The following is a 12,075-nucleotide window of genomic DNA, read 5'->3' as shown; positions in this document are numbered from 1 at the left end:
CAGTGGCAAGATCAGTGCAGCACATCCCACCTCCTAAAATAAAAGAAACCTTTTAATAAATTGAGCTGACAAATTGGTTAAAATATAAAAAATGCATTCAACCTCAGGGCATATATTGTTGACTTGTGCTTGTCTAGCAGAAGACAAACATAGCCCAATAATGAAAACCCTAGCTCATTTAATTTTTGCACTTAAAATGTTTTACATTTCATGGTGCAGCAATAAATGTCACTGAGTGGGTGTCATGCTTTCTTCTACTCACTCCATGAGAGTAAATTACACCGATATGTGTGTGATGTCTCTAAAAAGTGTCACTGTCTGATGTTCTCCTAAGATCATCCACCTCAATGTGGGCAACTATGAGGCTATATTCACAACTGGGTCACTGAAGTTCCCTAAGAATTCCATTCTGGTGACTGCAATGTCAATATGTCTAAGAACTGAATCACTAATGGCTAATACCTTACTAGAACTGGCTACAGGCTATAGGGAGTACATCCACAGAGTGATTTACAAAAGTAGTAGATGTAAGTGAAGGTGTACGCACAACATAAAAAGCACTACTAGGTGACTAACTTTACTTGAAGGAAACCTAGCGGGCTTGCGAAGAGGTCTTATATGCACCTCAGCATATGCAGGTGTGGTGTTGTGGTACAGACTACTGTCACTTTGTGGTCCAGAGTGATCAGACTAATTCAACATTTCCATCTCTCACTGTTGTAGTCATTATGTGAACAGAAGGCAATTGCTAGACTGCCTCAAAATGCCAAGTGCTAGCAAGCTTTCTAAGGAAGGAAGGAAGTAAAGCAAACTGGAACTCCACGATGATAGCAGCACTATTAGGTGAGTCTTTGAGGCTTGTAAATCTAAAGAAAATGGACTGCTAACTGCCAATCTTCAGGGCATATTTTAGAGGTGAATAACTGATCAGCAGATTAGCTTTAGAAACAGAGCATCAACTAAATAATGCTAGGAAATAGTAGTAGTTCAGGGGGAAGCCAAACATGGACATTTGCAATGAGCAGCAAGTACTGAAGGCAAGTGGGAAAGGCTAACAAAATTAGTAAAGGCAAAGCAGGGTATCAAGTAAGAGTTAACAACAAAAAAGCTAACCCTATAAAATAAATTCACCCCCCCCCCACCATCTTACTAATGCATGCAAACCCTAACCCTTCCTCTCCTCCTAACCACCACCCTACACCTCACCTTAGAAAGACCCTTTATGTAACATTACCACTACAAGTGACACTCTGACACATCACGTACAGCAGCATGCATGTGCACCACTAAATCTATCCATCTCCCTAGTCCTTACTCCAACCTTACCCCCCCCAATCACACACACGCTCCCACCTTTAATGCTGAAGCTTTTGTTATATCCAGAAGTTTCAGTGTTAAAATATCAAACTCACCTTTACCTTACCCATACACACTCGATCTTTCTTCTTTTGACATTTCCAGAGTGACAAAGAAGCTTTCAAGGAATTTTGCAAATACTTCCATATGTCAACAAACTGACAATTTCACAAAATGAAGTGAACTCAAACCAAGATATAAAATCTAAACATAATGACACACAAATACTGCTCGATAAACAAAGGAACCTAATGTAGGATAACAGGCAGAATTGACAGGAAAATTGCTAAAGGAATTTTGGTTGACTGGTAATGAGGTGAGATATATTTGGCAAATTTGACTCACATGATTTACTATCCTAAGATACTAGCCAAGTACAATATAAAAAAATGGCAAAGTAATGCACGATGATGGCAATAGGTAATAATAAGCCGGATAAAGTAATCTAGGATAATAGATAGTAATTATCAGGTCCTACCTTCATAACTCAAAGATAGCTTTGCACAATGTACAACAAAACTGGGCAAAATAATATATAATGTACTACAGTACTACCTAGGTAAAATATATTTGGTAAGTTGGTCACATAAGAATTACTATCCAAAGACCGCATAAGACATAATTAAAAAAAACTATTGCTGCACTGATAATGTACAAGGACAAAACCGTGATTGTGGCCTATGTGACCTGAGTTTTACTAGTGGCTTGGGTGATCAATGGAATTGCTCCCAACACTGAGGGCAAGGATGCTGTGATAAGGATGAGTGCTGCTGCAGGGGAGATGTGGGTCTGGCTGCCTATGCCAGTGACAACAGCCCTTGATGGCCAAGGTAAGGCGTGCTTTTTAGAACAGCACAGGCAGTTTCTAATGAAGTAGGTACCCATGACACAACCCAAGGAGAGAGCTTTAGGCTTTCACATAAGAATATGTTCTCATCACTGTGATGAGAATGAGAGAACCAAACTCTCTGATGTTTGCCTGGATGATGGCCTTTCCAGACATCTCTTGCTATTGGGGATCTAAGAGAGGACTCCTCACCCCTAGAGAATGAATGGGCTCGAGTCCGATAAGTAGTAGCCTGGTGGTCAACAAACAGAGTGTAAAAAGCACAAAGAAAAAATACATAAAATTAAAAGTCATGTATGATAATGGGAACTAGTAGTCTAGGAAAAGAACAATGCACAATAAAAGCTAGGCAAATAATATATGATGCACTGCAATACTAGATCAATTCTTACCAAGTTAACTCAAGGACAGCTTTAGGAAGACAGTGGATGACAATCTTATCTTGTGTAAGAGGTTTGTGCTAAGTGGCACAGGTTGCAAATAAGATAAGAAAGACATTTCTGGTGTAAGGGAAGCAATTTTCAAAAGGAAACTGAAATGAGGGATGACAAGGGCTTGATGGCCACCCATTACTCTAGGCTGCTGAGTGCTGTGCACAGTACAACTCAGTCAGTAACTGGCCAAACTGTGCAGTGGTCCAAATTTAAAAACAAGGCAGCATTTCCTGAAGTGGGAGCCAGCCAACCAGTAGAAAACACTAGCAGAATCCATCCCTCTCAATCTGGCATCTAGAATGGTGATTCTTGCCCATTCTCTCACAAGCAGCAACTATGGTTTCACAAGAAAGTGTAGTCCCAGATTGTATAGGGATTGGTAGATCAATCACATATTCCTCTCTTCTATTGCTGGTTGCACAAATAGTGTGATACACAGCACAACCAAAAAGAGCTTCAGAACTGAACTCCGAACCTAAGAGCTATGAGGCAGAGATCTAAACCACATAATTATCATGCTAAAGGAGTCCAGGCACCAAGTGTGAAATCATAAGTCTCAGTCATTTGACTTTCCATCATCAAAGGAAAGTATAATACCTTCTGAGACACTGATACTGTCTGTCACTATTACTTTTAGGGACCTTTCTATGTATTGACAAGTTTCTTCCTTGTTGTGCTCCACCTTTTCCCTTTTTCTAAGACAAAAGTGTCTTCTTTTTTTGGAATTATATTAGATTTTCACAAATACATAATTTTTTCCAGTCCTGCCAACCAGGAAGCCACTGCCACAGCTATCATCCATTTGTTTCCCATTATTGGATGTCAGCATAGCTGTCATCCAGGCAGTATTCAAAGAGGTTATTCCTATGTCCTATGTTTCCTGTCTTTTACATGCCCCTTTTCATTCAAGGGATGGTGTACAGTGGACTGTTATGAAGACAATCACCTATCTTCATCAGTGAAATAACTTACAAATGTCATACTCACCTTAAAGCAAGATCCCTGTGTAATTTCTGGTCTAACACCAAGGCATCTACTGTAGCATGAAGTATTAACCCCTAACATGAGAATCCACACACTCCCCTTCCCTAAGAGAGAAATGAGCAGGCAGTGCCTCATTACTCCTCCATCTCTCTCTCTCTCTCTCTCTCTCTCTCCCTCTCTTTGTTTCACTTTGCAAGTTCATCAAGTGCTATTGCTGTTAACTAAATGGTAGTCACCTAGGATGTAGTCAGACATTTATCCCTTTATGCAATGAAGTTGGCAACAGACTGGAAGGGATGCCTGCACAAAAAAAACGCACACACACACACACACACACACACACACACACACACGCACGCACACACACACGCACACACACACACACGAACACACACACACACACACACACACACACACACACACACACACACAGAGCTTTGTGCTACACTACAAATAATTCATACCAAAATAATGACTAGAGTGAGTTCAGTGCCATGATGCAACAAGATTAAGCTCTGATTATGATTCAGACCACATGGGATTAACTGGGAACCCATGTGCTGCCCCAGCTAATGAGCGAGGGTTAAAACTGGCTCACACACCACTGGGGGGAGGAAGGCAGTCTGACTTGTTGCACAGACACAAAGCAGAGGTAGGTTGTTACGGTCAGTTTGCTAGCAGAAACTGGGCTGTGACAGGAGCCTGCACACCATGCAGCTCTTGCTGTAGCTAGAGTTATGCATGAGCACTACCCAGTATGCTTTGGAGGCCAGTACTGTGGGATGAACCAATCAGCTGCTGTAGGGAACCAGAAGTTATGGCTAAGTAATGTTATGGCTGCCTGGATGCCATTTCTTACCTGAAGAGGAATGAATGGGCAAACTATATCACACTAGGGCTGCTGGTTGTAAAGCAGTGGAGTAAAAAGAATATAAAAAAAAATATTTCTGACTGATCAAACAGAAGTACATAAAATGTTTTCCTTTACTTGTCAATTCTCCAAAATTAATGAAGTTGGCAGCTGATGTAGTTCTGATAGAAAACACTGTGAAATGAGCAACATTTATCACATGATAAAATGAACTAAGGACAATAATGGATAACTTTAGCTTTTTCAATGTCATGTACCACTCAAAAAAATGAGCCAATTACATTGCATAACGGAACTTGCAGGAATTCAAAAGGTAAGGTCATCACTAATGGCTAAATAGAAGAAGAAAGACCCTTATGGTAAGAAGAAAGTTCTTGAATTCTGCTGCAGGGATCCTCAATGAAGAAAGACAACTTTTTTAAGATAATTATTGTGGAAGAAAAAGTATGTTTTTTCTCTCTCCCATCAAACTTTTATGGCTTCATTCTGAAGCCAGTAGTAAGACTACAGAACTGCAGAATGCTACCCACATACTCATTTGTTTTACCTGTTTTAATTTAGGTTATAGCAACACAAGCTATAGCTACTCATGTTTTTAACTGTATAGGGTTATCTTTTATTACATTTGGTAGCTGTCTATAAATAACATTAAATATTCACTACTGTTGCAAATTGAAAGTATAGCCCTTTAGTACTAAAATTGTCTAAACATAATTTCTCGCAGCTTAACTTGTAGAAATAAATTAACATGAAATGTAATTACTTAACATATCATACATCATCAACAATGACAAAAAATGCATAATAATTATAATAGTAATGCACAAAATATTTGATTATTACACTTTTCTTCAAATTAAACCATTTATTTTCTGCATCTTCCTCTTCCTAGCTGCAGATCAGTGTGTGAAGTCAAAGAAACCATGCGGAGTGTAGGTGTAAATGCTCCCTCTCATGTCACTCCAACTTGCTTTCTGTCTTACACTGCTCCAAACAACAATTGCCTTTTAAATTTTTTTGGTTGCCCACCTGCACACTGACCATTAAATATCCCCTTCAGCTGCTCAATTTTCCCATTCATTCCTCCTAAGGGTAAGGACTCATTGGCCCATTTGCTCTCCCAGGAGCTCATAGTCAACAGCTAAGTACAGCTGTCACATGTTGTGGGAAAGCTCCTAACTCCCTTTGGCCACAGCTGTGACTTCCAAATAGTGTTGGCCTAAGAACAGCACAGCACATGGATGTTCTACACATGATAATCATGGCATATGGTGTATTACTGTGCAACGATGGTGACCATAAACTTCCCTATGGATCAGTCACAGCCCCTTCCTCGGCGTGGGTAAGCTCTCTATTGCTAATACTTTCCCATCATCCCCCATGCAAACTTCTCTAATGGCTGGGTTGATATTTGAATCTGGACTGTGTGTTGCAAAAAGTCAGAGATTTATCCATCTTTGCCAGTGGAGCTGGCAAAAGAGCACTTGTTTTTTGAGCATACATTTCCAGCTGATGTTAGGAGTCACACAGAAGAGGGACCCCTATCCTAGGGAAAGGCAGCAGACACCAACTATTCCTCACTCCCTCCTATAGTCTACCCTACAGTCCTCAAGACACTCACTGATGCTGGGTCACCAATGGTGCAGATAGAGGTCCTGTCGCTATTCCAACATGCCAGTTTTATATAAACAAAATACATTTTGTTATTAAAGTGAAGGTTTCAGCAAAGGTTGGTAACAACAGAAATGTACAGTTATGCTCACTCATTTTGCCCACAACAAGTCTAAATCCACTTACCTTTGTAAAAGGGGATATAAAACTCGTAACGCAGATAAGACCAGCATCAGCAAACAATCTGGCCACTTCAGCAATACGACGGATGTTTTCTTCTCGATCAGTAGAAGAGAAGCCTAAGTTTTTGTTCAACCCATGACGGATGTTGTCTCCATCAAGGGAGTAACAAGGAATTTGATGGGACACAAGATACTCTTCCAAGGCAAAACCAATAGTTGTCTTACCAGCACCAGAATAACCTGTTCACCAAAAAAAAAAAAAAAAAAAAAAAAAAAAAACATATTTGACATAAAATATCTACAGCATCAACTATCAATTCAGTGCAATCAAGAATTGGCAAAGTATTGTTTCATGCAAGATTGTTACAAAATATATGAAGTCTGGTCTAACATCCAGATAAAAACAAAAATCATACATAGGTCTTCTTGGTATTGCCTTTAATAGGAATAGTAACTTTAGATTTTAGAAAAAAAATCTTAGCATTTCTCTGATGTAACTGTACTGCTCTGTGGTTGTGTAAACATTCCAGAAATGTAGCTTATTTTATTTGAGAACAAGCACTTGTCAAAACGGGTCTATATTAGAACATCGAAGTTTCAAAACTTCGAATGTTCTAATATCGAACCCTATTCAGCGAAAGCTGAAAACATCGAACATACAGAACAGCGAATTTTTTCCTAGGGAAAAAATTTGTTGTTCCAAAACACATACACACAACACAACCACACCAAACAAACAGCAATCCACACACATACCCCTAAAATCTTACACCTAACCCTACACTAAACTATACACACACCACTAACTATCCACTTACCTTAACACAAACCCTAACCCTAAGGTCCGTTACTATCGCACACTCACTTCATCTGCGCCTTAACTCAGCTACCCCGCCCTAACCCTCAAGTCCACACAATCGCACACTTACCTGACCTGCTCCCTAACCCTAACTCACCTAACCCGCCCTAACCCTCATGTCCACACAATCGCACACATACCTAACCCGCGCCCTAACCCTAACTCACCTAACCCGCCCTAACCATCACATCCACACAATTGCACACATACCTAACCCTCACCCTAACCCTAACTAACCTAACCCACACTCAATCGCACACTTACCTGAACCCGACCTGTAACTTTCCACCACAGAGCTGAAAATACTGAAGCAACAGAAACGGACAACCAAATTCTTTCCCTGGGAAAAAATTTGTTTTTCTGTTGCTTCAATATTTTCAGCTTTCGTTGAATAGGGTTCAATATTAGAACATTCGAAGTTTTGAAACTTTGATGTTCTAATATAGACCCATCAAAACTATCTGCAGTAATAAAATGTTCAGTACTTATACTTTCTATTGCATCCACCATTAGGCTGATCATATCCCTCTAGCACGTCATGCTGGGGCAGCTGTTCCCTTCGACCCACCCATGCTATCCCACTGTCTTTACCAATATCCTTCTCAACATACTAATATTGTCTTCACAATCTGTACAGCCTATCACCCTCAAAGATTCAAACAAAGTACAGTGGCACAGAAATGTAGCTCTAATGGTACATTCCATTTTACATATTTATTTACTGTTTGGTAACTAGTAATGCATATATTCAGACTTTAAGAATGTGTGAAAGGGGGAAAAACACTACAGTACCAGTGTTGTGGAGTTGTCTTTGTCTGTTACTGAGGTGCACGTTAGTCTGATAGGACCTTTTTTTGCAACCTCATGTTGGACATATGGGTAATAAGGTTATGTTAAGTATGTGGAGTATAGAGAAAAGCATTCCGTTATTTTAACTATTAGAAAAATAAGTGAAGTTAAGGTAATTGTGTTTAAAATATACATGTCCTTGATAAAATCATTCCATACTTTAGAGCAATTGATATTTTGTGATTAACAAAACATAAATTGCTCTAAATTATGGAAAGTTATTGTGCCAGACTCAGTAAAGTCTACACTAAGTGTACATGCTATGCATTCATGAACATTATTATCACATTTTGTGTGCTTTCTAGTCACTCAGAAAGTTTACACTAAGTGTGCATGTAGTCTACACTTTGTGGTAACCTTTATGAATCCCTGTCAATAGATAAAGCTGCAAGAATAGCTGTAGGAACACTAAAATTAGGAGGAAGAAGGTGTGAGTTTTGTCTGTGCTGTCTGTTCACTCAGAATGGTGTACATTTGGTGTGCACTTAATGTAGTCGTTATTGAATTCTGGGGACTGATATTTTGTGAGTAACAAGATAAACAATATATGCTTTACAAAACTGCAGTTCAACCTTCAATGATTTTATTTATGTATTTATTTATTTTGGAAGAAGAGTGTAGCGATTTATACGGGAAATTATGATGTCATTTTTACAGTTATACTCAACACTGAGAACATAATACATTACTTATACTAGTGTTTGTAATATGTTCAATACAAGCTACAGCCACTATACAAGAAAAGTTTAGCCTACTATAATGGGCAATTCACAGCATCATTAGAAAAATAAATGTATCATGAAGTAAAACTGAAGTGAAAGGCTACCACAATGGTACTTTTTTGACTATAAAGTTCCCCGTAATTTTTCATGATTCACAAATATAACACACTACTGTATCGTATTCACTGAATATACACTTTCATGGCAGAGGTAGTTACTGATATAATGTAAGTAAGCAGGAATAAATTAATGTCCATCCTCCAAGGCTGTAAACATTGTAAAGGTGCTCCCAAAGAATGTTTCACTTCATAAAATGAAGCTATGTGTTGTACTTGAAACAAAAAGAGTATGGCACCGCAGGACATTAATGATACCCTAAGGTAGATGTCGTTAACAAATGTGTGACAATATGTGCAGCAGAATACTAGGGATATACAGGTACTATACTGCACACCTGACACAAAGGAGTGCTCATAGCATCTGGAGCAGTGAAAAGTACTGTTCCCACAGCACTCTTCATCTCACTGAGGACACATTCTGGGTCAGACCTACATTACAGCACATTATGTCAAAGGGAAGAACATCTCACAGTCCCCTGTAGATTAAATTAGTACTGTCTTTATATCTGGGGAGTCACAGAAGTTTAGCCACAATACCCTTGTAGTGGTATGAGTAGATTAGTTTATGATGAACAGAACATCACTTGCACTAATTCTAGGCATAAATCTACAGTTACCCATCCAATCACTGAGAATGGCTTTGAAGTTGGTCAGGGAAGTATTTGCTTGATGTGCAGAAGGAGTCTATTCCAAAGGTGAGGAAGGCATTGGGTAAGAACCCTAGTGTGCGGGCAGCTGTTGATCTTAAAGTGGAGGTTTAGATTTATGGACCAAGGGTTTGTAGCACTGTTTGTCCATTGAAGGTGGAGAAGGCAAAAATAAAAAAATAAATAAAAGGAGTATCAGAGCACAAAACACTAAGCAAAGTTCACCCTTCAAGAGCCTGTATGGCATGGAGTAGAGGGTGAAGAATTTTAACATGTAATGGTAGCCTAAGTGGATTAAACTGGAAATTCCTAGCTGGGAATTTTGGGGGCTTTTCAAGTTATAAAAGGTTCTTAGATGGGTACATTCAATAAATGAAGAAGTTTTTAATCTCCTCTATGCCAGTATTATTAGATCGTAAAAGAAACATGGCAATCTGTTTTGGCACTCCAAAAAATGCACACACACACACACACACACACACACATGCACACACACACATACACACACGTATCACACATGCATATGCGTACTACACACATACACATGGGCACAGCCACATACATACAAATACAAGCACACATACACAAGCACACACTGCAAGAAAATCATTTAAGAAGTCTCAATCTCAATCTCAATAACTGCTACTTAAATGAATAGTGATACTACACTCATCTTCAGCCAGGCAGCTGCATGAAGAAAGCACAGGCACAACTGACTAACATCTCTTCAGGCACAACTGACTGACATCTGTTCAGGCACAACTGACTGACATCTCTTCTACAGTGTTAAAAATGCCCTCCCTAACAGCCTGCACTTGCAGGAGCTGACACCTTCCTAGCCACAACTTTAAAATAAAGAGTGCAGGGGCTTTCTCAAAGGTATGCATGCTCCACGTTTTTACATATTACTAGACTCGTGTGATGCCTGAAGATGTACAATTCAGGAAGGTGTCTGTCTCTTAAACTTGTGCTGTGCTACTTTTGGTATGGATTTTACATATTTATACACACACACACACACACATATATATATATATATATATATATATATATATGTGTGTGTGTGTGTATATATATATATATATATATATATATATATATATATATAGAGAGAGAGAGAGAGAGAGATTTTATTTATTACAAATAAATAAAATCTTCAATAGGTAACTAACTAAACAGCCACTTAGAAATTAATATTTTCTTTTGGTTCTAGTGTCTCAGTTTCCATGCTCTGTAAACCAGATGATCTGATATATCTATGAGATACATCTTCCTATCATTTACCTATGGAAAATGTATAGTACATCCCAAGAAAAAAAAAATGGGGCTTTAGAGCATATGCTTTGGGAAAGATTACTCTTCTTTACCTGTCATTTCTAATTAAGAATACATTATTTTTGTCATATCACTGGACTTGTGTGGAACCAGAAGATGTAGAATTCAGAAAGGTGTCATTCTCTGAAATATTTGCCGTGTTACTTTTGGTATTTTTATGGAGAACTTTGTTTGCTGTACTTATGTAAAGGATTACATCTGACTGGTCCAGTTTAATTTCAGATAAAAAGAAAGGCATTTACAATCCTAAATCTTAGGTAAAAATAATGCATGAACAATGTAATGAGAGAACACTATGGTTAAATGTGTTTACATGACTACTGCATTTACCCCTATATGGCTTCCCTTTGCAAATGCCATTAAATTCCTCTATTGATCTACATGCGACAGCATTCTGTACTATGTTGTTCAAGGACTATGTAATTCACTGTGAAAAAGTACTTTCTGTTGACAGGCCTAAATTTTTCAGTTTTACAACGCTGCACATGTCCCTTACTTTCTCACTGTCCCTACAACCTAATTCCACCTATGTCAGTCTCCTAAAGAAATAGAGTGTTCATTTCATTCCACTTGTTCCATTGCACCTTACAGGGTGACTGTGCCTAGTACCGTCTGCCTTTACCTGCATTTCTTACCTGTCAGTCACTCTCCTCTGCAAACATCCCCCAGCATGAAGAACTTCATGGTACATGGCTACAAGCTAATGAATGGTGCTCATGTTCAGCCATGCCTATGCTCTGTATAGCAGAGGCGTGACATGTACTTCATGCGGGTCAGTTCCTTGTGAAGCAATTTAGCTTTGTACTGTCCTTTGCCACATTCTATTCACAGAGTAGTATGACCATGTATAGAAATGCAGATTACGCCCAGAGAATTTACTTCCTTCTTCATTGTCCCATAAATTAATTTCCCTCTCATTTGCCTGACAGACTATGAAGATACAGACTGAAGGCAGAAGGTTCAGCTGCAATGGGATCACAAAGGTAATTTCACAGAAGGAAATGGAATTATAATTCAGAACACAGTTCTTGTCATCTCTTGTCAAATAACCTGAGAACACACTGGTAGCTAAAGTCTATATGATGTAACAGAGCAGCAGTATTCTAAAGTTGTAGGAGACTTTGTTCTTGACACACACACACACACACACACACGCATGCGCTCACACACACACACACACGCGCGCACACACACACACTCCGGGAAACTACTAATGTTTAGTAATCTACTGAAGGGGATCATAATCTGTATACACAAAG

At 38.9% G+C, this 12,075-nt stretch overlaps 1 protein-coding gene across 1 annotated transcript in view; it reads right to left on the bottom strand.

The window, feature by feature from the left end:
- The window catches only part of PAPSS2 (3'-phosphoadenosine 5'-phosphosulfate synthase 2), a 388,626-nt gene that overhangs the window by 211,485 nt on the left and 165,066 nt on the right, over positions 1-12,075 (bottom strand). Inside the window, exon 3 of the mRNA XM_044056309.1 lies at positions 6,290-6,525. Coding sequence (XP_043912244.1) covers positions 6,290-6,525 — 236 coding nt within the window. The remainder of the gene's footprint in view (positions 1-6,289; positions 6,526-12,075) is intronic.

The sequence above is a fragment of the Protopterus annectens genome, chromosome 14.part0 (genome assembly GCF_019279795.1).
Source record: "Protopterus annectens isolate FY-2018-M chromosome 14.part0, PAN1.0, whole genome shotgun sequence".
Lineage (NCBI taxonomy): Eukaryota > Metazoa > Chordata > Ceratodontiformes > Protopteridae > Protopterus > Protopterus annectens.
The sequence above is the reverse complement of the archived record's forward strand: the minus strand, read 5'-3'. Positions and strand labels throughout refer to the sequence as shown.